The 25,240-nt window shown below is 46.0% G+C and overlaps 1 protein-coding gene across 10 annotated transcripts in view; it reads left to right on the plus strand.

The window, feature by feature from the left end:
• Nucleotides 1-25,240, plus strand: part of BIN1 (bridging integrator 1) — a 100,514-nt gene that overhangs the window by 48,065 nt on the left and 27,209 nt on the right. For 5 of the 10 annotated variants that reach the window (XM_087731990.1, XM_087731983.1, XM_087731984.1 and 2 more), the window contains exons 3-10: nt 3,675-3,729; nt 4,182-4,276; nt 6,176-6,271; nt 10,778-10,885; nt 13,564-13,656; nt 18,847-18,932; nt 20,597-20,672; nt 22,682-22,764. In XM_087731990.1, coding sequence (XP_087588116.1) covers nt 3,675-3,729; nt 4,182-4,276; nt 6,176-6,271; nt 10,778-10,885; nt 13,564-13,656; nt 18,847-18,932; nt 20,597-20,672; nt 22,682-22,764 — 692 coding nt within the window. The remainder of the gene's footprint in view (nt 1-3,674; nt 3,730-4,181; nt 4,277-6,175; nt 6,272-10,777; nt 10,886-13,563; nt 13,657-18,846; nt 18,933-20,596; nt 20,673-22,681; nt 22,765-25,240) is intronic. The other 5 variants (XM_087731991.1, XM_087731992.1, XM_087731985.1 and 2 more) reach the window with 1 other exon arrangement.

Consider the following 25,240-nt stretch of genomic DNA (forward strand, 5'->3'; position numbering starts at 1 on the left):
TAAATATGCATCTTCCTGTACATACTGTCCTTCATATTATACCTGGTTGTGTTATAGGCTCACAGGATTGCAAGTATGGCAAAATCTGCTCAAACAAGATGACACTTGTCTCTGAGTGGAACAACTTATTGTAGTCACTTCTACATCAAGACACAGTGTCATGGTCCCTGTGTGGAGGTGTTAAGTCAGTTCGTTAGTGCAGGGATGAGAAATGAATATGGGCTTCAGGATCAGCACTGATCTCCAATTTTTGTCCTAGTTTTACTTTCCTTTTGTGGAGTTTTGTTACTCTGAGATAGATAGATACACACACACACACGCACTACTTTTTTTTTACATTCTTGCAATTTAAAAATTACTATGCTATTAGATTTTTGAACATCTTTGGATGCAACCATACCTCTCTAACTTCCCTCTGCACACCCCTGAATCTACTGCTTTTTGATAACTGGGAAATGAATTAATTTTCCAGATTCCAGTTTAACTCTTCCCTACTTTTTTTTTTTTTTTTTTTTTTTTTTTTTTAACCTTTGCGGTTCAGGAGGCATCTTTTAAATGTGCACTCAGGGGTGTTGAAAGCTTCTGTTCTATACAGTATTTGGCAGTGTCTAACTGCATTGTGAGAGGTGTTTATGCAGAATTGTGGCTGTACTTGACAGCTCGCTATAGACTGCTTGAAGAAAGCAGGTGCTGCATGCACAGAGAGAAAGCAGTTGCCAAAGTTTCTTGGGAAAGCATTAATGCTTAAAATAATAAAAAGAAACCCTTGTAGCAAGTGAGGGAGCTGCTTTACTGGTGGACAGGAAATAAAGCAATGGAAATGCCAAAGAGGGACCTGGATGGGAACTCCAGGTGCCCAGGGGAGCTGGGGAAACGGGATTTACAGCAAAACTCTGAACATGGGCCTCTCTTTGAAAGTCTTTCTGCCTGCAGATCTTAGAGGCTGTGAAGTCTATTCACTGTCCCTGGCAGGCTTGGTACTTTTAAGAGGCTTAGGTAACCCCACACTCATGAAGGTCATCTGTGACTCTGACTTCAAACATCAGCAAGGGGTGACTAAGAAAGACCACTCCAGTTGCAGGATGCAGCACTGCTTATTGGCTGACCACACACTGCGGTGAGGCAAGTGGTGTTCAGGGTGCCTGGAGAACGTAGGCGGCTAGTTGTGCATTGCTGCAATTACACGCTTCAGTATTCGGGCCCTGACTTGCAGGTTTTTCAGGTGTTCTATCTAAAAAAATCTTAATTTTTAATTGTGATGCCAGTGTACCTCTCAGAGGATCCTTTTGTCCTCCTGACTTTGGGACTGGGTATCGAGACTTGAAGAGTTTGTGAGTCTGGGTTCTCTCATGTGCTGCTTTGGCAGGACTCAGGCAAGTATGGGCACGATTTTAGAGGTGGTTTCTGATTTTAGATGCTATAATTTTGAGAGTTACAGTTCTAGACATTGCAGTGCCTGAGTGTGTAGTAGGCAAGTTCTGTCTTCCCTGATAGTTAGTTTCTGATAATCTCAAAGTTGTGTGTTCAAATTCAGTCATTTTAAAAAATGATACAGCTGCAGGATGATAATGTATCTATCTGAGGCGTTTTGCATGATAATTTCTTCTGTGCCATTTCCTTTTGTGTTCTGACATCTAATCTTGCCAGTTCCAGTCTGTGATTTCCATCATGGACAAATTCTAGGCAGACAGCACTGCTTTCCTCTAAGCCTTTCTTGCTTCCTGTATCAGGCACAAGCAAGCACATATTACAGCTTGATCGAACTGCTGCTTATCAGCTCGGCCTCCTTGATCATCCTCGTGTGTGTGTGCTCTGATTACTTTGGCACCTCTTCCCTGTGCTTCTGATTACTGCTAGGAAGGTCTCATCTGCCCAGGTTTCCACATTCACCTTAAGCCAACAAAAAGCTCTACATTTGTTTGTTCTGTGTTTTAAGAACTCCTAGGACTTTTGCAGCAGATGTGGTCATTATTCCTTTCCTCTTGTACTTGCTCTGGGTCAGTTCCCAATGCTTCTCCAGGCTAGGAGTCTGACTTTCTTTTATAAAAGTGGCCAGCTCTTTCCCATCTCTTGTTTCCTTTGTAGTAGGCAGTAGGAAAAGAACAAATGTGAACTCATCCAGAACTTTCGAGGCAAGGAAAACAAATGGGGCCATAGTGTTGGAAGCAGATGGATTTCTCCACAAAGCTATGCTAGCACTGCCACTTCAACAGCTGGGCAGATTTAGCCTCTGCTTAGAGAGCACAGCTGCACTGAGAGCACAAGGGATCACAGCATGCGCTCAGTTGAGGCAAGAGATGCCTGAGTGGTGGGGAGGGCTGATGGGAAACATCTGCTTTTGAAGCTAGTAGCTCTGAGGCAGCTGTCAGAGATGTCCTGTGAGCTCTCTGTCTCTGGAGTTGTCTTCAGCTGTCAAAAATTCATTATGCTGGGGCCCCCCACAATGGGACACAGACTGGGAAAGAAGAGGAGGAACGGCAGCAGGCTGTGAGGAAGGTGTGAAGTGTAGTTGTTGCTTTCCTGCATCCTTGTTTTTACAGCTACTTTGAGGGATAGTGAGGATCCAGTGAGATCCCACAGGGTAAGGGAAACCCTTTTATAACAGAGATCTTTACCTCTCAAACTTTTCCTATACTTCTTGCATACTCCAGAGGTGGTCTGCACAGGTATCCTCAATGTTTGCTCCTTCCCTTGCTTTGACATGCTCGGTGGTGGTGTAGGTCAACTTCTCAAGCCTTGTTCTTCTTTTTGTTTCTGTTTATGTAATGTCACTGTCTGGATTTGGGAGATTGCTTTGCATTACTGTCAATGACACACAGTAAAGTAGAAGGGGGGTGGGCCCAAGTATGCTTATCCGAGCGCAGGAGAGCGGTTGTATGGGGAGTGCGTGTACACGTCTGAACCAACTTTGCTGTAAAATTCTCCATGACCCTTTCTAATCTGGGTTCTTGTACTGCACTCAGATGTGTCACCTGAAGGCTTAAACTAGCAAAACTCAGCCCAGCTTCTGGTTTTAATCCTTTGTTTTCTAGTGAGTGAGATCTGCTGCTGGCAGGCCACCTCCACAGTGAAGGTAAAGAAAAAGATGATTAACTCTGTATTTGCAAGCCCTGTTGCGCAGGGCAATTTAGACAGGATGTTTGGGCAGGTCGGAGGTCCTTTAGTACCCACTTTGCACTCGGGTTTTGGTTTGCAGTGTGGCAGGAAAAAATGGTGAGCTAAACTGCTCTCAAACCAGTACAAAATAAATCAATTGCATCTGTCTTCTATATCCTACAGACTACTTTCAGTTACATCTGTTGCATAGAGCCACTAGCCCTTGGCTTATAAACTTATAATTGTTGCCCTTAGGACCCTGTCTAGTTGCTTGTATGAAATTGAAACACTAAAGCTGGCTCTGCTGGGAAGAGCAAATCACAGCTTTACCCACATCAAGTTACTTAGTACCTTGGTGTTATTGTTGGCCAAATATTTCTGCATGTCATTGGCTGTGGGCTTACCAAGTCAGAGGGCTGTGTGGTCTCCCTGTTAACATTTATGTTTCATGTGGTCAGAGGGCTGGTGTGTAGCCCATCTGCAAGACCACTTTCCTTTATTTAGAAATGCTTGACTCCTCCTTCTTACGCTTTCTTTGTATGAAAGAATAACTGATGGTCTTGTCCTTACATTCACAGTCCGAAGGAACGAGGCTGCAGAAGGACCTCCGAACTTACTTGGCTTCTGTAAAAGGTAAGGTCTGCATAAGCACAGGATTTTCTCCCCTCTAGTGCTTACCTACACAGTGAGGTTTCTGCAGCCATCCCCTTCCTGGTGTTTCCTCAGGCGCAAGTTGTAGGAAAGGTCAGCCTTGTCTGGGTGGGGGATCTTTCAGAATCCTTCAGGACCAGTTGGGATGGAATGGAGTTATGCTTTGATGCCAAACAGGTGGTGCTGTCTTAGCAAATAGACTATCATATCTTCTGCTAGGGAGGACGAACACAAAGGGTTTGATGCGACTGCATCCTCGGTTCCTTTCTCCCTCTGGTTACCTTCTATCTCTGCGTTACCAAGGGTCAGACATTCTGTAAGGAAGAGCTTAGCATTTGTTACAACCTTCCTGTCCCCGTTCCTCAGGATGAGGGTTAAACTGTGAGGAACACGCTATTTTCTTCTTTCTGAAGCAGTTCCCTCCTCTTTCCTAGCCATGCACGAGGCCTCCAAGAAGCTGACAGAGTGTTTGCAGGAAGTTTATGAGCCGGATTGGCCTGGGAGAGATGACACAAATAAAATAGCAGAGGTAAGACTTTGTCCACGATGTGGGGTCACCAGGCTTGGTCTGTCAGTGGAGATGAGCTTTGGAAGCTGTGTCTGTGTGCCACGTTTCTTCAGGCATATGACTTTGCAGAAAAATTGGAGAGACAAACTCAGCATTGGGAAGAAGGGAAAGCTGAAGGGATGTGGCCTGTATTTTTGTCTGTGTAGGACACTGTCCCTAGATGCTTAAATGCTACACAGAGCCATATGCTTATGCCCACAAGCAATTTGTTCCCCCAATAGTGGCTAAACAGGGACAGAGTATGCCAAAAGAGAGTCAGTAGGGACAACTGGATGGATCGCTTCCACTCTATGGAAGAGAAAGGGGAGGATAAATCTATGGCCAAAGCACAGTCAGAGCAGCCATTGTGTAGCTGTGACAACCTCCCACTCACAGCAGTACCACCAGCTGCCATGTTTTGGTTGCCACCTTGTTTGGCTGAGCCATGTGTCACCCCAACCTGCTGTTCTTCTCATCCTTGGTGAGGTGATGCCTGTCCAACTTGCTCAGGTGTTTTCTGTGGATCTTAGGGCACAGCCTGTCATTTGACAGCTTGGATCCCCCTTGGCACGTGTGTGCAGTGGGTCCAGCTGGAGGCAGGTGCCCTCTGCTCTTTTGCTCAGCTGTTCTGCTGAGCTGCAGCTGTGGCAGTTCAGCTCTGTGGATCCATCTGCCATAAGGCTGCAGGACTGGGCTTATATGCAGCTGTCTGTGACATTGGAGCAGTGGGGAAGGAACAGAGAAGAGAGCAGAAGAGCGATTCTTCCCTTTCTCTGCTTTCCCCTGCAGAAAATCTTACCTGAAATAGCATCTGCATCTTGCCCAGGAAATACTGACTTCAAAGCAGATAAATCAAACAAAACCTGAACATTTCCAGGTTAATTCTTGCATTAATGTGGAAACTTTCCATTAGGAAGTGCTGTTGCAGTAAATAATGGAGTTATAATTCAACTGGTTTGGCTTTGCATTCTCTGTTGGCCTTGGTTCTTCCTGAGCCGCTGCAGTGCCTCCTGGGAGACTGTCCCTTCAGAGTATTTGAGCCAGAGAGGTCAAAGGGAGCATGAGTCCTGGGAGCTAACTGTAGCTGGGGTCTGCTGGAATATTTCCAGCCCTTCACCTCCCCCTTTAATGCCTTTGTTTATATTTCTCTCTTTCAGGAAAAGACAGGCAGGAGACAAGTGCTATTCCTGCCAAAAAAATAATAAATTCCCACATAAAGTGGGCATTTTTCCTGAATACTTTAGCCAAAACCCTTTGTTCAAGTGGAAAAACAAGAGACAGGCAATTTCCACCTAATCCAAGGTGTTGATGGGAAGTTACTGTGCCTGAGATAAGATCAAGGATAAAGCATGCACAGGTTAGGGCGCAAGCCTTGGATGTGACTGCCATTGGGCTGTGGAGGCAGGTGGTGTGAGGGCTGAAGACTGCTAGCATAGCTTTCTGTTATTGTTCATTTTCCTCCAGAATGCTGTGTTGTAATGAAAAGCAGAAAATGGTGCCGAGTGGTGTCAGGTGTCTCATTTTTGTGGCTGCTGGGAGAAGGAGGTGAAGCCAGCCTGACCTTCATATTTCCTCTCATTGTATGGACTTGGGGTAGCACTGCAGGGGAAAAGACAGGCCCTCAAAGGAAGGTTTGCGAAGGGTGCTGTGTCCTTGGAGAGGTCTCCTGAATCAGCAGCATCAGGCTTTCTTCTCTGTTTCTACATTTTTGGCATGACCTAAGTTTTCAACTAAATTCTCTGCTCCTTAGTTTTTCCAAAGAAATTACTATTTCTTAAGAGCTCTGGGAGACTGAAATTGTTGACTGTAGCACTCATGGAGAAAAACAGAAGTGCAGAGCTCTGTGTTCTTAATAGTGAGCTCATTACTTTTGTTTTTCAGAACAATGATCTCCTCTGGACGGATTTCCATCAGAAGCTGGTGGATCAGGCACTTCTGACCATGGATACATACCTTGGCCAATTTCCGGATATTAAAGTAAGATTCTCTTTAAACCTTTCGAACTAGAGAGTCACAGCAGATGAAACCTCATAAGAATCCATTTCTTGCATCCCCATCTTCTTTAGGAGGATGTGTGTGCTGTGCTGCTGCAAGCTCTCCTTTTAGAGCACCCAAGATCTTTGCAGCTCTGGGTCACATGAAAATGTTATGTTCTCCTTTTGGGCTTGAAATGAGAGTGAAGAATCCAGGGGAAAGATACTGAAGAGAAAACATAAGTGTGAAACAGGAGGATCCGTATAATTTCCTATTGTATCACAGTATAGGAGGGCAGCGTCAGCAATAACTCACAGCTCTCAGTCTCTCTTTTCAGTTCTTTGGTTTTTTAACTACCTTGTAAGTACAAAGCATTGAGGAAATAGTGAGTGGCAAATGCGCTTTATAGGTAGAGGCTGGTGTGGAAGGCAGATTGAGTCCTGCTGTGCATATAACCAGCTTTTTGCAGAGAAGGGGGAATGTTGGATAGGTCTTTCTTTGGGGGAGATCATATCCGGGACCTGGGTTTGATTGATGTCCTCTCCCTTCCCCCACAGTTATCTTCTCCATTCGTTTTGAGAAGGTTATTCAGGAAATGTCTTCACCATATGGAAGCGCTAGTAATGATATCACCATATGGGAAGTATCAGCTTGGCTTCTTCCCAGTGAAAACAACCCTTTCCCCACCACGTGTCTCTTAAAACGTTTGTCAATATTTGTTGCTTCACGAGGATCGTGCTGTATCAGAGGGGGGCAGGTCACAGGCTTGTAGAATGAGCCCTGAATAGCAGTGTCCTTACCTCCTGGGGCTCCTTGTTTTTGCTTCGTTTTTCCAGCCTCTTCTGTCCCTGGAATTCTGAAGTGGGGAAGGGCGAAGAGGCTTGTTGTTGCTTCCCACCCACTCAAGGCTGTAGAGCTGATCACTCCCCGTAGTGTGATGCCATGTGCCTCAGCTAGCAGCGCAGAGGCTTGTACACTGCTTCCTAAGCAGAAGGTTCTATTTCAGGCTTGCTGTAGACTCAGTCCAAATCCCACTTTACCAGCCTTGTCAGCTGTGCACTGGGTCACCTCAGAGTATCATGTTTCTTCCATGCTTAGTATCCTTGGGATTTCTTAATTCTGCTGGGGTCCCCCTGAGGTTTTATGGTGGCATTTTAGAAGGAGCACAAGACTGGGACCAACCAAATTCCACCAAAACTCAAGGTGTCAGGCACTGAGCTCCCATGGATCCTTTCTGTCTTCCAAATGGGCCACTAAAGTGTTTATTACTAATGTCCCTTTCTCAGTCTTCAGGTGATGCTCTAGAAAATGGGAAGTTAAAGCAATTTTGTGCACAATTTAAGAAATGCTTTAGAGAGAGCACTGCTCACCTCTGCTTCCCTTCCTAAAATGAGTGAGAATTTGGCTTTCTGTTGGTTCCTACAATAAGATATGGATATATTTCACAGAGTTGGCCATTTGTTTAAAATGGTCTTTCAGTGGTATGAATTTAAAAAGGTCAAAATGTTTTTATTGGTAGTTCAGCTGAATGCATCATCCTCCTTATGCCAGAGCAGTGAGAGGTGCTCAAATCAAGTCTGGTTTCTTCAACTGCTAGAAACTCTTGTAAGTACTGTTGTTGAAGGTTGCTACAGTTGTACAAAAGTGTACTTTGGCTTCACATAAGGAATTAGAGTTCTTGAGGTGTCAGGCAAAAAAACCCCAGTCTTATGTAATTTACAGAATGTATCAGTCGTTGGTTGTTGTGGTAATAGTTTTCTGTTTTGTGTTTTCCACAAAAGTAATTTTTCTGCTTTTCCTGGAATTCTGGCATTACTGTGATAATGAAAAATGATTTATGGAGAGAAGATGATTTTAGCTTAGTTATGTGAAGGCCTATTTTTTGTTAACAGCCTTGTAATTCAAATGTGTGATGAGTTAGATCATGCATGCATTATTTTTTGTTAAATTCTAACATCCACTGAAATCTCCTTCACTTGAGAGGCTGGAAAAATTCCCTTGAATTTTTTTACTTTCAACAGGATCCACAGCAGGAATGTGAAAACACAGCATTCCTTTAGTAAGGAATTTTTATAAGTTAAAGAGAATAATTTTTAAGTGTTGGGTGGGGAGGGGTGAACAAAGCCTGTCTTCTCTAACTTGAAAAACAGGAATGCAAAAAGTACTTTATCCTTTCTTTGCAGGTCAGTATCTGTAGTTTCTTGGAGTAGGACTCCTGCATAATCTATAATATTTCTGAGTGAGTTTTTGGTTGAGATTGCAGAGTACGCAATAAGAGTACAGGTCTCTGCAGTGAGCCCAGAGAAGATAAACCACAACCCAAGTTTTGAATAGCTGTGGAATTGGCGATTTTCTGTCTTGCACTGAAACTGGTGCCCTGTTTCTACTAGGTTTAAAGCCAAATATCAGTAGGGGTTGGGGGGAAGTGTGTTGTGGTGGTTTGGGTGGTTTGTTTTTGGTTGGGTGGTTTGGTTTTTTTTGTTTTTTAACGGAGGCTTAGATCAAGATGGATTTATTGCAAAGCAGTAAACTCTGTTGGAGTTCAGCTTTTACCGTCAGATAGTGGTGGGTAGCTGCAGGTATCCTAGAGTCATATGAGGAAGCTACCCTGCAGCCTTCCAGGGCTGGGCTAAGTCCCACTACTGCCATCACAGGCAATCGTGTGATCAGTGGTTATCGAGGACTCGCGCTGTATACGTACCTCACAGTATTTCCACATATTCTAGTAGAAATGTGAGGGTGGGGGTTAGAAGATTGGGGGCTGCAAAAAAGAGCAGGAGTGACCTTGTTGGGAGATGGGTGACATTGAATCAAATTCCCTGGTGGGGTGGCAGGGAAACCTACAAGTGGCTGTTTGCCATGTCACAGAGGTGGGCAAAACTCTAGCTATCTCTGCCAGTCTGACCTGGGGGAAAAATCCTCTCTCTTAAATCCATAATCTGGCCATGTGTTTTATCTGGCATGTGTGGAAGATGCATTAACTAGCATCTTGGAGATTGTCATACTGCTGGAAGCCCCCTCTAACATCATGTCTCCATGTCCGGCTGGCAGCATGATGTTGAGGAGGTGTTTTCTAGTGACCTCAGCTGTGAGGTGGCTCAGCTTCTTCGTGATTCCTCTCTCAGAGTGAGCCGAGTGCTTTGAAAATCAGTTTGGGTGTGCGTGTGGCTGATATCCTGCAGATCTGCCGTGACTCACACAGAGCTGCACCAGTGTTTGCTGAAAGCACAGAGGAGCGTGTGTAGGAGACATGCGAACTGGTCCCAGCTGGTCTGGCAGAAAGATCAGCCTTGAGTGCGGTTTTGCAGCTTATCTGCAGGAGCCTAGGGAGAGGAGACCGCATCTCCCTGCCAAGTGCAGTGGAGGGGGGGCATTTTGCTTTTGCAAGTAAATCTCAATGCTGATTCTTTATCTTGCACTTTAAGTTTCCCTGGGTGCTGTGGTTAATTAGATGCCCTACTGTCTCCTTGCCATGCCTTTTCACTCCAGCTCTCCAGCCTGTCTCTAGACTGATTACTGACACTGGACCAAGCTCTCCAAGCTAGGAGTGGTGCTAGGGTCAGCTGGGAAAACCTGTGCTCAAACCCAGATAGTCTGAGGTGTTTGTAGAGAGCGTGGAGGTGGGGGTCTAAAGGGGATGGATGGTTCTTAATCCAGTGGGCCTAAGCCTTGCAGAGGTGAATCTATGCTGGGGGAGAGAGCCCAAGGCACCTCAGATGAAGAGGAGTAATGGAGGATCAGGCCACAGGCCTGGCTGTCTATTCTAGACTCTCACCCATGGACCTGTCAGGACTCCATTCCTGAACACAAGTCTGGTACACAGTTGGCTCCCTCCTTGCATTTGTTACAGCTTCAGTATGTCTTGCCTATTAGTGACACAGTGCTACAGGTTTTCCCTCGCACTTGTTTAATAGCTAGTTACAATGGACTACTGCTTGTGGCTGCAGCCAATTCTGTCTGGACCTCCTGTGGCAGGGTCCAAAATGCTCTCCTAGGTGCATCCTGAGCACATGGATGAGTGCTTTTGCTGTGCTGGCAACAGAAATGCCTTCTTTTGTTGAACTTAATCTTTTGAGCTTCCACATGAACTAGGGCTGTGAGCTGGTTAGTTAGAATCTGGCTGCAGCCCTCAGGAGGCCCTGAAAATGATAAAGCAGGTGCCTGTAGGATGCAGGCACATGGGGAGGCTTAGGAAGCACCGGAGCTACAGTTCTGAAAACATTAATATCATCCAGAGGTGGGGCCTGTTGTTGGTTGGATCCCTTTGCTTTCCGTGGCTGGGTCTGCACTCCTCCTGAGGAGCTCCCTCTAGAATGGTGGTTGTCACAGGTGGCTCCCAGAGCCACCTCTCTGGGCAGCCTGTGTAGAGTATCCAGTGAGAGTCCTTGTGTGGGCAGAGCATGGGGTGCTCTGGAAGCTGGGTGAAGAGGAGGGGGATTTTCCTTGAGAGGCTTTGGGGTTTTGGCTGCTGGGGAAGATTGTCACAACTCTTTTCTCTATCTTTTTTAGTCTCGTATAGCGAAGCGAGGAAGGAAGCTTGTGGATTACGACAGTGCCAGACACCATTTTGAAGCCCTGCAAACTGCAAAGAAGAAGGACGAAACGAAAATTGCAAAGGTAAAGCAAGCAGAAGGATGTGCAGGCATCCTTTCATGTCATAAGGTCTACATTTGCCTACTGAGCAGTTTTTAAGTGCACCTCTACCTCTTCATTGGGTGTGTTTTGTTCAAAGAGGTGTCATGAACTGGTGAAGTTTGGCTAGGTATTTCCTTCTCATTTGTTTAGTTCTAGAAAGCAAGATGGTCTTTGCTGTGTTTGTTCAGACTCGCCATCATCGGTGAGCATCTCTTGGCAGCCAAGGCCTAGGTGTGCATTTCCTCAGACGTTGCAGGACCAATAACCTCTGTCAGGAAAGCCCGTGTGCCTCTGGGGGAAGCAAAGCCTTGCAGTCCCCCAGCAAAATTTGCCAGTTTGTCTGCTTCTTGGGGCTCTGTCTCCCCATCTTATAGCAGTGGTGAGAGTAAGGGTTTGAGTGTTGCTTGAGGTTGGTTGTGTTTGTGAAATCCTCTAAGACAGAGACCCCTAGGAGTGTGAATTACAAGTTCATTGGTGGAAATAGACCCTATGCACACTAGATGACTGTGTTCTGTTGTCTATTGGTCACAATTAGTGGACAATAAATATGTCTGAAAGCAGGAAAACAAGAGTTTTCTCTTGTCAGGGTGTGGTTTCTTTCATGCCTGTGAACAGCTTGATCTAGGGTTAACCCCAGAGCATGCCCAACATGCAAGTGCAGGATTTTTTTTTTCCTAATTAAAATAAATGTTGTTAAAAATAAAATTTAGATTTTCTTTTCAGTGTAGCTGAAGAAAGGTGATAGTGCTAACCTTGATCTAGAGGAGGCTCAATACCTGCCCAGAAAAGAAGCTGTGGATTACTCCTGTACCCTGAGTAGATTTGAACCCACGTGCTCCACTCCACAGGACCGGTCTTGACACAACAGAATAGTCCAGGGCTGGGGAGACAGCTTTAATTCTCTTGAATGTGGGCCATGGCACATCAGGACTCTTCAGGCTAGAAGCAGTGCAGGAAGGAAAGAGCCTGGATCTGTATCCTTTAACCAGGCTGAGAAGAGTTGTTATCCTTTGCTTAGAGTTATTTCTGGTGGGAGGAAATATTGCTATGTGAGAGGTGCTAGTGTTTCTCCTACATGGAAGAAATAAAGATGTATCTCTCCCCAGAGCGAAAGATCTGCATTTAATGGCCAACTGATACTACTTTCATTTTTAAGCTCCAAGTCATCAGTCATCTGCTCACCCAGTGCATGCACTGTGATTAACCTTGACAGACAAAGGGCAGAGAGATTGATGGCTCAGGTGTCATCGCATCATTTGTGTGGCAAGGCAGGTCTTGGTTCTGTATGCAAGGCACGAGGCCCAGCTGTTTGTGCCTTCTGTTCAAAGCAGTACTTTGCTGTGTTTGGGGGTAAAAGCAGAATTTCCCTGGGGCATGGTATTATTATTGGTGTGTGCCTGTGGGATCTTTGCTGCAGTGGAAATGGTTTTTGTAGGAATTCATCTACTCAGGTTGGTACCTGGTGATCTGCACCAAAGAGGCTGGCCTTCTTTGTCATTGCTGTACTCTCTTGTGTTGCCCCAAATGCTCACATAAGACATTATTAACAGGGGATTGTTTGTTGCTCTTTTAAAGTATGAAGAACAGTGAAGTTTGTAGAGTGAAATGTTGAGATTTAGGAGTTGGTGCTCTGTTCCTGACTCAGCCTGTGCAAGTGTCTCTTAGTACTTGATTGGACTCTTCGCATTAGCCAAAACGTACACTGGATCAGATCTGTCCACCCTCTGTGCTTTAGGCCATGAGCTCATGCATGAGATATGTGACACATCGTACTGTCCTGATCCTGTAAAGATGGGAGCAGTGAGTCCCCAAAATTTATGTGTGTTCTTCCCAAATGGGCAGGTTTCACAGCTCAGCCTGCGATCCCACACTTGCAGTCATGCAGCTCTGCAGAGCTGTGGGCAGCAGCCAGGGCTCGGCGTGCACTAGGCTGATGCAGGAAGTTTACCTCTCCGTTCCTGTGACTGCCGTTTTGCTCGTGTGACCTTTGAAGTAGGGTTGTTCTGATGTAAAGTACTCTGGAATATGATGACAGGCCCCTAGGAAAAAGAAATCTTGTTTATGGCACAGCATACAAATGGGAACTGACTTGATTGATATTTCATGGTATAGTAACACAAACAGCAATCCGAATACTTTTTGGAGCTATATGGTCTCTTTTTTTCTTCTCTAATACATGGATGTTCTTTTCCCACTCAGGACTCCTGCCACTTATTGCTAAACTCACAACCCTCCATTAAAATAAAGCACTGTGGACTTTCAGCTGTTGCATGCAAATAATTACAGTGGCTAATTAATCCTGACCTCTCTTTAAGGAGCTCTCCACAGACATGACTTGGAGTAGGGTTGTCTTTGTGCTAGGTCACTAACAACTGTATCTGTTGCTCTTTGCAGCTGCCTGGCTGGTCTGCAGTATCCCAGCCCACACTGGAACATTAATTACTGCTAAACTTGGCATGCTTCAAAGGATTCATAACTGATCCCTCCCGGGATGTTTGTTTTTTCTCTCGCCTTGGTGATACTGGTTTGGCCCAGCCTCTAAATACACTCTCTGTTGTGATTTTAATTTTTTTTTAATCCTAAAAGATATATGTTTGTGTCTCTCTTGTTCTCTGTTTATTTTTTTTCTCTTTTCACTCAAACATGCTCCCTCCCCCCAGCCTGTTTCGCTGCTTGAGAAAGCCGCGCCTCAGTGGTGTCAAGGGAAGCTACAAGCTCACCTCGTTGCACAAACTAATCTGCTCCGAAATCAGGTGACTGCTGATCTACCTGGCTCTAACTCTGCATGCGCTATTTTGGGCTCTAGATTGTACCATGCAACTAATCTCTAGGCAACGTTCACTCTAGTCCCCTCTGTTAAGTGTGTCCTTGATATTCCTGAGCCGCAGTGGACACGTGGAAGTTGCTGACCAATGAATGAATCTGTGCCTGCCCTGTTGATTTCTAATCAGGTGTTTTAATACTGGACTATTGTTTTCTCCCCCTAAAATGAAACGAGGATGAAGAAAGGCTATGGAATAATGCCAAGGCAGAGGGTGATGTAGTGTAGTTCCTCCAATTATTCCTTTCTTTTCCTTCTGAGAGAAGCAGTCAATTTTTGCTGTTGCTGTTTCAAAAAAAAGAAAAAGAAAAAAGAGGAAAATATTGGAAAAGTTGACTTTTGCATTTCTGCTGTTGAGTAAAGCCAGAAAAAAACGCATTGCTTCAAAAGCAATTTCTATGGCTGCTGAGTTAAGTTGCAACATTCTCCCATGGTAAAAACCAAGTTTCCAAAACAGGCACTGTCCTGGCTCTTGTGGTCTAAATGAGCTGTTTCCAGGTGTACAGAGGTTCAGTCTGCGTAGGAGAAGAGGTGGGCCCACATCAGGGAATTTGCACCCCGTGTAATGTATTTGAACAGCTCCAGGTTGAGGTCATGGTTGTGTCATGTGGCAGAACTTAGCCAAACATTTAGGTTATAGCATCTTGAGGGACATGAGAGCGGCTCAGAGTAACTGCAGCGACTAAGAATTTCAATCCCACTTGCACAGGAGAAGTGTGGCTTCCCGATGAAATCTCCCTTGGTATTTACCTTGGAGCTCTTTAAGTGGTAAGAGGGAGCTGACAGAAAACAGTGAGTGAGAAGAAAATGCTTTCAATGAGCGAGGGATAGTAAATCATTACCCAGACTAGGAAAGCGACAGTTACCTGCTCACCAGTTCCTGCTGAGCTCATCTGTTCTCATTCAAATGCTCCTACGTTTTCACAGTCCTTGTCAGTGAATGAATTGCGGTTTAGAAACACTAAATCACTCTCACCTTATAAAGCACCTGGGTTTTTCACAGTCAGTTTATGACTGCAGATCAGGGAAAAGACTAGATTACCACATCAGTAAAGCCTGGGGAAAGAACAGCTGTTAGCAGTCCTGCTTAACATGCATAGCAAAGGGAAGAAATATGTATTCATTCTTGATTGAAGGGAGAAGGACATTTGGCAGGCTTCCAGGGGCTTTTCCTGTGCCTCTGCCCTGCTGGGAACAGTCTGCATGGCTGTGGTTCTTGACTGGTCTGTTTGGCTGCTGGTATTTCTGGAGGACTAGCAAGCAGGTACAGGAAGTTTCTCAAGCCACAAATAAATAAATAAATAATCTCCTGGGCATTTTTCGTCTTCTCAGACTGGGTGGGGTGACTGGGAGTAGCACCACTGCCTGCAGATTGCCTAGAGAACCAGTACCTACGAGTGCTCCCTCATCCATTGCGCTCTGATTTTGGACAGGCTACTGAGAGTCGATCGATAATTTCACTGTACTGGGTGACTTTGCCCTAAAGCAGGTGACAAGGGGGTATGTAATCTTTCCACGCACTGTGGTGCGGGGGTGTTAACCTCCTGCTAAGTGACATTTAATATTTTCAGTTACCCCAGGTATTTTCAAATCAAGTTAAGTCCTCCTTTAAGTTTTTCTTCTTTCATTCTTGAATTAAATAATAGTATTGCCAGCCTTAACTTTTTGTTGCTACTTGTGCGAGTTTTTGGATTTTGCATGTTTGGGGTTTTTAAATTTTTATTTTGATTGGGGACTAACAAAAAAAATCTCAGTGAAGAGGAATAGTTTGTATTCTGAACCTGTAGGTTTTCCAGCTTTTCCTTCACTAATACAAGCAGGCGGGAAAAAAAAGGCTTTAGTTTTTATATTTGCATGACTTCAAGACAGAAGGTGTTACTTGCAACCCTAAATCTCATTTAAGCTCTTGATAAAAGTGGGAAGGCTGATGACACTGCATGTACTGAAAAGCTTCAGAATGTTAAGCCTAAAAAAAAAAATAATCCGTCCCCTTACCTGCAGCTGTGTTGCTGTCTCTTGCCTGGTGATTTTTACAACCTCCAAGCAAAAATGGGGTCAGCAAGACCTATTATTTCTACTGTAAAACTAAGTCCCTCCCTCCAGTGTGCAAGCTGCTGGCTTTTTAGGCCTTTAGCAGATACTAACAAAAACATACAGCGGAGGTTTTCTGTAAAGTCTCCTGGGGGGTCTGCTATTGCACACCCTCAGTTACAAATTTTGGTGACTGGGCTTTTTGAAACAAAAGGGAAAATGGCTTAGAACAGCAAATTCTTGCCTTTCTGCTAAGCTCTCCTGAAATGCTGAATACAGACTAAAAAGCAACATCCTTGGTGCTGCAGCGATAACATAACCTCTGCCTCGCGGTTGTCTAAACTATTAACTGAGCAGTGCGTAATTACCACAGTTTACAGCATAGTGTTTGAAGAGGAATGGTCACTGGATTGCCTGAAAGCACCAGGCTGGATATTGCCAGACACTTACGCGTGCTGGGATGCATGATGGTAGGAAATGTAATGGGGAATAACCGCCCCCCCCTCCCCCGTCACAACTGAACTGGTTGTGCTTGGCACTCTGAGCCTTGGCTAGGGGGAAGGTCAGGAAAACATTTGTGTTGTCCAGCTCCTGCTCAAACCTTCCCCCTTTCAGGCAAGGAGAGGAGAGGAAGAATTTTCTTAGATCGCATTTCATGGACCTGGCGATTACGTCCTTCTGCCTCAGTTCTCCATCAGGTTGGCAACAATGACAGCTCAAATAAAAAGTGCACAGATATGGTAGCAATGGGCTCCACCCCTGAAACCTCTGTCTTTCCTCCTTTCCCCACCGTACTGCATGAACTGGATTTTCTTCTAGCAGGGCTCATGACCAAGTTGATGTCTGTCTTCCGTTCCAGCTGGAAGCAGTCAGGGCTATCCAGTGTCAGGACCCCTGCTTCCAAGCAAAATAAATCCCACTGGTGAGAAGATCCCTGGGCAGACAAAGGAGTGAAGAATTAATTCAATGCTATAGCTGGGACTGAGAGCACTAGCTGAGCTACAGGCACTAGATGGATCCCTGATTCCTACAGCTACTCTAGAGTGAACGTTGCCTGTTGCTGATTTTGCCTTTGCCTCGGGATGTCACAATATTCGTGCGTTGCTTTCTAGGTTCTTTGACCTTCTGAACAGGTAAACAAGAGAGGGAAAGTGTTGTTAATATTCACTGTATCTGAAAAGCTAACAACATTCAGTGATGCCTCGTCTCCCAGCTATCTCACCTCCTGGGTTGATTCTGGTTCCAGTCTAGTTTGGAAATTAGAATAAGATAAAGCCAAAGGATGGACTGGGATTTTTTTTCTTCCTTTAAAATGGTTACATTAGAAACATTTATTCGTAGAGGGATTTTCAGGCAGAATGAGTCTTTGTGATCATTGTCTCTGATCCAGCATAAACTGTGTCTCTGTTTAAATGGGGTTTTTGTTTGTTTTGTGCAAACTCTCTTGAAATGTTGGGTTTTTCAGTGAGTGTAGCAGCAAAATACAGGGGTTTCTGGGTGGAAGCATCATGGCCCCTTCTCCTCCTGCCTGTTCCTCACAAGGTCGGCTTAGCTTTTGAATACCTCCCACTTGTGTCTTTTTCTGGGGTAAACTTTCTCTTCTGATCTTGAGTACAAAGTTTTAGCCTTGCCTTTGGCAGCAATGAGCGACCCTCTGAAAGGTGGAGCTAGCTGGAAAGTAGGAGCTTCTGCGGCTTGCTCATAAGTCAGGTGAGAAATGGAGAGTGTAAGTATCCTACACAACACTGTGAGGAACAGGGCTCTGAAATGCAAAGTATTTTTAAGTCTTCTCCAATCAATCCTATCTTTGCATATACCTGTCACTAAGGAGCAGTAAGCTGGATTTCTTTAATTAAGCTGGCATAAAGAAGATAAAACTTCATTTTGTAGAAGGGGTAGGAATCTGACTGCAGGCTCGTAGAGAGATCCAGTTCCCTGGTGTCTTGTGGGCTCTTTGCAGAGCCCTGTGGCGTTGTGACATTCCTGCTGTTGTCACACATCTAAGTAGGCACTGACCTTCCTGTTAAGATGTGTCATTGAGTTGCTCGTGCAGGGATTTGCCATCCCGCATCCCACTGCACAGGGTTATGGGAGAACAATCCTGTGCTGTTGCAAATTATGGATTAGAAACATTTTAATTAGCAAGCTTTGAGTTTTAAGTCAGGGCACTGAAAAGAGGAAGAGGTCACCTAGAACAAGTATGGGAAAGGGAATGTTCTTGTTGCTGGTGTCTGCTGTCAGCAACAGAAGCCAGGATCATCCTTTTTGTCACTGAAACCCAGCAGAACTCATGTATCAGTGTTGGGGTCTGTCAGTGTCTGGGTCAAATGAACAGATTGAATTTAAACTCTCAGCTGGGAGAAGAGGTCCTGTACAAGGCATATTTCCTTTGGTGTTGGTGGCCAACAGCCAGCCAGGGATTGCTCTTGTGTTAGATCCTCACCAATGAGAGCATGTGAGACTGCTGAAGCCAAGACCTGCTGCTCAGGCCCTCCAGCCTGGCCTCCTGCTGGCACAACTCATGCTTTGCATACCCTTCCTTGCTTTTCTAGTCAGCTTTGTGAGAGAGCTGTAGCAGCCAAGGATGCAGACCTCCTCCCTTCCTCAGAAGAGATGGGGCTTTGGCATGACCTTACCTGAGCAGAGAGTCCCCACAGGGGAGGACTCTTCTTCAACACCATTTGGGATGGATTTCAACTCTTTCAGAGACCTGGTGAGGGGCAGGGGCCACTATTGTTTTCATCTGTATCCAGGCTGGAGGCTGAACTGCCTGACCACCTCGATTTAGTTTTTGAAGCCCGGTAAACTTATAGAACTTAAAACACATTAGTGAATGTTTGAATTACTTTCTGAGTATCCAAACGGTGAAATCTATTGAGAGAAAACCTGAGAGTAATATATGCAAGCTTGAAGGGTCATCAGGTCACCTGTGATGCAACCCTGGTTCCTGGGAGACTCATTTGGGATGGGGATTACTCCATACCAGAATTTTGCCTGGTCTCCCAGGGAAGTCAAAAGAGTCACAGTTGTCCCAGCCCTGCAGGGTACTTGTCTGCACTGGAGCTGACAATCTCCTTTCTCTGTTATTAAGGCTGAAGAAGAGTTAGTAAAGGCTCAGAAGGTGTTTGAGGAGATGAACGTTGATCTGCAGGAGGAGCTGCCCTCACTATGGAATAGGTGAGTGCTGGAAGTTTTCCCGAGGGCTGGTTGGAAGGAAGCTGTTCTCCTAGCTTGGGCTGGGTGTCTGCTCTTGTTTTCTGGATCATCTCAGAGAGTCTGTCCTAGGATTACCCCCACCCAAGTTCACCCTGGGCTTTCTGTGCTTTGCTTCGTGATACTCATGAAAAATTCAGTTTTACCACAAACAGAAACTGTGTTTCTATGCTTTGTTTGATTAATCCCTTTGCCCCACCAACTCTGCCCAGCTTTCCTGGGCAATGGCCCAGCTTCTGCTGTGGACAGCAGACAGAGCAGGCTGGGTCACTAAGATTTTGGGTGTGGAGCTGGCTGGCTGGAAGGAACATCTGCAGCTGAGTGGGTATGTCAGCTGACTGATTAAGGGAAGATGACACGTCAGAGGGGTTTATATGGTCACCGGGGTTGGAGAAAGCCAAGAGGTGATGCCTTGATCACTGTGTCTCGCCATGCAAGCTTATGAGCACCCTGTGAAGCAGCAGGTTTAATGTAAGAGGGAGGATAAGAGGGCAGGTTGCTCTGCTTTGGATGCCACTTTCGGGTTTGGGCAGTTGGGTGAATAAAGATGAGGGAAGGATCCTGGTGTGGCTGCCTTCTCTTGCACCTAAATGTGCTCCTGGCTACGTGACAGAGGACCCAGTGAGGAACTAGTGGTTATAACTGTCCCGTTGTGCTCTATTTAACAAAACATAGCCTGGGCAAAGGAAAATGGGCTGAGAGAATAGGAAGACTTGAGAGACAATGGATTTTCCATACCAATGATTATGGTGATGAAAAGGGAGGAGAAAGAAGCAGACCAACATTTAGCTTACATGTCCGTCTTCACTGCCCTTTCCTGCCAGCCTGGGTCAGGACTCTTTGCTCAAAGCAGCATGCAGGCCTGGCTGAGGAAGAAGCTGGGAGGGATACAGGCATCTGGGTGGTTCCATGTGCAGAACGGTGATGCCGCTGGCCTTAGAGAGCATCTCCCTCCTGCTGTTGCTCCTCCAGCTGGGAGCTGGTACAGCACTCTCTGTTGGCAGCTGGCAGGCTGGCTAGAGAAAGGAACGCGGCAGGCAGCTGCTGGGATTTTAAGGTGCCACAGGTTGTTCACAGGCTCCTGCTATCCAGCTGATCCTTCTGCTTTCCTGTTGCTCTCTGTGCCCATCCTGTGCTTTCTTACTCTTCTGCCCCTGAAGCAAATAGTTCATGCTTTTTTGCTTCCGCTGGTGCTGCGTGACTTCAGAGTGAATTAATATCTGTCCTCCTGCCAATTCCCCTAGCTCTCCCCACACTCCACCTGTGTCACAGCCTCTATCCTTTTCCTTGCCATCACCCTACCACTGGCTCTTTTTTTTTTTTTTCTTCTTTCCTGTTTTTTCTTTCTTTCCCCTGCCCTGCACCTCCCTCTCCCTTTAGCCAGCACAAATTCAGATCCTATCTCACCTGGCCTCCTCCTCACCTTGGACATGTTTGCCCCATACCTGACCTTTGATCCACCATCCCCTTCACACTTCTCTGCCACCCTTCTCTTTCAGTGTGTACCAGACCTGACAGAGTGGAGTTTGAACGGGAATATGGTGGGTGGGAGGTAGCAGAAGGGGCAGAACTTATAGTCTTTGGGAGAGTGTCCATTAAGTTCTTCTGTCTCATTTTCCGTTTGGCAGTCGTGTTGGTTTCTACGTCAACACATTCCAGAGTATAGCAGGCCTAGAAGAGAACTTCCATAAAGAAATGAGCAAGGTAAGGAAACTAACAGTTTATCCTACTAATACACTCTCTCCTCACTGTGAATTAAAAAAAACAAACAAACAAACAAAAAAAAAAAAGAAAAAAGCAGCTGGAGAAAATGGAGCATTTGGCCTATGTCAAAGGAAAAGGTTAACCGTTACTTTTTTCTGAGCCACTTGGGAGAAAGGCTGAGATAGTAATGTAAAGGGATGGAGCACAGGGAAGAGACTGCAGGGCCATGCAGCAGCGGGGAGTTTGTGTCACTTGGCAGAGCTCATTTGCAGATCCACAGGGGGAAGGGAAGTCACTTTCAGGCCTATCTCTTGCTGCCTTTTTGAGTTCATCTACATTATGGATCAGTAACCTATTACCTGGGCAGTCTCAGCCTGGTATCTATTTGCCTCCTCATCTGCTGCCTGGCAGCAAGTTGCTGTGAACCCTCATCTCTCTAGCTGTGGGCATGAAAACAGCAGGGAATCTGCCAATCTGCAAGTTCGCCGAAGACAGACCCGCCTCACTCCAGTCCCTCAGGAAGGCACTTCCCAGCAGTACCTCTCTGCTTTGGCTGCTTTCCAGCCCTGTGACCCAAAAGAAGGCATTTGAGTGCTTAGCATGGCCCTTGCATGAGCTACCAGTTGGCCATGAGTTGGGAATCACAGCAGTAAGCAGTGTTGTAACCTGGTGATGGCAGACTGGATGCTGGTGCGGTGTGCCAGTGCCCAGCAGAGACCTCAGGAACAGTCTGTGGGAAAGCCCCCACTGCCTCTTGCATTTACAAATATGTTCTTGTTTTTTCACTTAAAAGCTAGAGAAGTCTTGAATTCCTCAGGTCTGTACGCTACTCCTAAGAGTTGCACGCCCTCTGTAAATGTTGCACTAATCTTGATGAGTGACTGAGAGCCCAGCTGGAAAACTCTTGTATTCCCTCCCCTCCCCAATGTCATCTTGACAACAAGACAGCCACTAAGCAACGAGCAACGTTATAGTCCTTCAATTCCCAGCAGTCAGGGGCCCTCTGCCTTGGTGTAATGCATCAGTTTTGAGCCCTGCTGACATTTCATGGGGACCTTTCCAATTAATAGCCTGCTCTTCTCCACTGAGGAATGAACTGATTGTTAAGAATAGGGAGGATTGTTATAATTATGTTTGTTGCTGTTAACTTACATTCAGCAAAACATGGGAAAGATGCTTGTGAGACAGGAATTCTCTTCTTATATCATATCTTGGATTTTTCTTTCCTGAGGAGTTGTGTATCAGAGCAGGGCTTTTGCTTTATTCCGTAAGAACCATCTGTTTCTTATTACTGCTATAGCATCCAATTAACTGCTGGTGTTGCCAGCACAATGCCTCCAACATTGATTGCATTGGATCCCTCCTCCTACCAATGATAAATCTGGCATCTCATCGTGTTTATGAATTGGCTGTTTCAGAATAGGAGTGTCTGGAGTGAATCTTGCAGCCTTCAGTGCAGGGAGAGTTTAACCCCTAATATTGCATTCTGCAGAGATATCCAGGTCCTGCGCAAACCTAGATGGCCCAGGTAGCCTGTGAAGTCAAGGCTTGTTGTTAACTGGAAGTCCAGCTGCCTTTGGGCTTCACAGTTGAGATGGCCACATCCCAAGGTTTATAAGCAGGTCTGAGGAACAGCTTTCACTACAAATCCAGAGTGAAGCTTCAGTTCTAGCACATAGACCCTTAGGTAAACACACTGCCCACTTTTGCAATGGTACACACTGGTGGGGGCAGGTGGTAAAGGAGCAAAGAGGATGATGTGTAAGGGAGGCAGAGCATTCCCACAAGGCTCCAGCAGCTCTTCGACAGTTTGAGTGCTGTAGCATTTCATACCCCACGGAGGAGTGGAAACAGACGTAGGGCTGTCCTCTCTTGGGATAGCTGAGTATGCGCACATGTCCGGGCGCAAGCCCGTGTTTGGTCAGCCTGTGCAGGCCAGCTCAGACTCTATTCTGGCACTTGGGCTCTTTTCTCATTCTTTTTCTTTTTTTTGTTTTTGTATTTTGCAGTTGAACCAAAACCTCCATGATGTCCTGCTGGGTCTAGACAAGCAGTACTCAGCCAATGCCTTTCCCGTTAAAGCACAGCCCAGGTCAGTAACTGTGGGAGTAGTGTCAGCAGGGGAGGAGGGACAGGGATGTCTCTACCAGGGGTATTGAAACCTCCATGTTGTTGGTTGGGGATTGATTTGACTACCTGTATATAGCCAGCCAGTGCCCTCCTGAGACTCCCTAAAGCATGTCCAAGATTGCACTTGGGGCTGGGTGACACAATGCAATACCTCTTACCTTTCTAGAATAGAATCTGGAGGCCTAAACTTTCACTAGGTGCTGATATTTAGGCAATTGACTCTCAGCTCTGCTTTTTTAAAGTCAAATTCCATGCACTGACATGTAATACTGAGCTGCCCCTCCTTCTGAGTTGAGTTGCCCAGCTCCTGTCCTGTTCTTTCCCTCAAAAGCTTCCACCATGGACCTGGAGCTTGTGAGCCTGAGCACCAAGAGCCCATTTGTTTCCCCAGCATCCTCTTTGGCCCTCCAAACTTGGACCCACCTGTTTGCCAAAGCCTTATGCCCCTCCTGTGTACCCAGCTGCAGTGCGTTTCCTCTGTGTGTGTTGTGGAAGTAGTTGCAGCCTCACTAATATGAGGCCTCCTGATCTCAGAGCACTTCTAATCTGCACATAAGCAAGGAGTGAGTGTCCTCCAGGCCTTTAGCTTTCTTTCCTCAACTGGGTCCAGTCCTGTATGGTTAAGTGCAAGTCTGCACATTCTCTAGCACTGAGAGGGGAGGGAGAGGTCGGGCTCTGGATGAGGCTGTCTGGCTCCCATCCAAATGTGTGAGTGATGAAACAGTGTTGGGCTCTGGCTTCCAGCTGCTGCTAATCCCACGTGCCGGGTGAGCAGGAGCACAGCCCAAGTCCTCAATTGGTGTATTGATGGAGGGAGGAGGTGAAGTCAGCATGAAGTAAGGGCAAGCTGTGGTCTGAGTGCACTGATTCGGAAGGGCTAGATCAGCTGTTGAGACCTCTGTGCTCCCTTGTTTAACCTCCTATTGCAGTTGTGCATAGACAACTTGCGTGTCTTGTTCCAGCAATGTGTGTGGTGTTTGCCAGCTCTAAAGAAAGAGGAGGTTTGAGCTGAATTTGGCCCCTGAATTTTGGATTGCTAACACTAAATTTTTAAGGTGCTAGTAGGAATGCTTCTTGTGAAAACAATATCTTCTTCCCAAGTTAGCATGTGGTGTCTGTTGATCATCACAACCCAACAAGACTGAAGCCTTGTGAGGAGGCCGTGGTGCCCATTCTCTTGCTGCCATGTGCCCTGTTGTCTCTGATGGCAGCATCCTCCAGGGTCCTTGGAAGAGGATGAGGTAATAGGACAGATGAAAGGTGTAGCCATTGCTTTGTCCAGCTCCCTCCTCCTCCTTCCTTTCTTCGTCAAGAAAGTGATGGCAGGCTGTAGTGGCAACCTGGCCCAGACATGTTTGTTGTTGTTGTGGCATGAAGTTTCTGGCCTGAAAGAGCTTCCAGTGAATAAATTACCTGTCCTCACAATTCCAGCCCCCACAAACTGCTAGCTTTATCTGGGGATGTAATGGTTGTCTCAGCTGCAGTTCTGTGCTCTTTGGCTGGCTATGAGACCACATGGCCCTAAAAACTGAAAATGAGCGCACACACAGAGGTCCCTGTGCGGGTAGTAATCCGAGTGCTGCTGCTTCATCACTTAGTCCCTGCATCTCAGCTGAGATGCCAGACCTGCCCCAGAGTGACTCTCTTCCTCCTGAGCACAGTGGAGCAGGGGAGGAGCATGTAACAAAGGTTTGCCAGGGTAGTAAATACGTTTTGCAGTGACCAGGAAATGCTGTGAGGCATGTCTGCCTCTCCTGCACATCTGGCCTCTCATTGTGTCGCAGGGCTGGAGCAAGAGTGTGCAGGAGGAAATAGCCCTCACTGATCTGATTGCTTATTGTGGTCTGCTGTAGGAGCAGATGTTTCCCTAACCCTTCTCTACTGGGAAGAGGATTGGAGGTGGATACAATGGAAGGAAATGAATGAGAGAAGGTGTGAGAAGAGAGGCAATTATCTGTGCATATCATTATGGCATTCATGCAAGGCCCTACAGAAATATTACTGTGGCTGATGAATCTGATGCTGGCTGCGTAGCACAGTAGCACAGAGCAGCTGATGCATTTCTGAGAACCTCAGACATATGTTTGGGATTTGTTTCTGAAAGAGTTTGAACATTCACGGCTCAGATGCCTAGAAGACCTAGGAGATCTGAAGCGTTATCCTAGTATGATTGGACAAACAGGAAAAAGACATAGTAGGAAAGATGCTGATTTGGTTCCACGTATAAGACTGCGCACAGATCACATTAGTAAAGAAGAATGGGGAGCTTGTTTCTTGTGTATCAATATTTACAGGGGAGAGTGAGGAGCCGTATTACCTGTGAAAAAAAGGACACTTACAGTTCTCTCCTGGTCTATACAGTTTCCTTTTTCTTCTTCTCCATGTGCACCTTGGCCCCATATTCCAAAGAGCAGGAAAAACGCTAGTTTGCTCACATA

This window comes from Nipponia nippon, unplaced genomic scaffold (genome assembly GCF_047370975.1).
Source record: "Nipponia nippon isolate SJK-2023a ecotype South Korea unplaced genomic scaffold, ASM4737097v1 scaffold_5, whole genome shotgun sequence".
In the NCBI taxonomy this organism is placed as follows: domain Eukaryota; kingdom Metazoa; phylum Chordata; class Aves; order Pelecaniformes; family Threskiornithidae; genus Nipponia; species Nipponia nippon.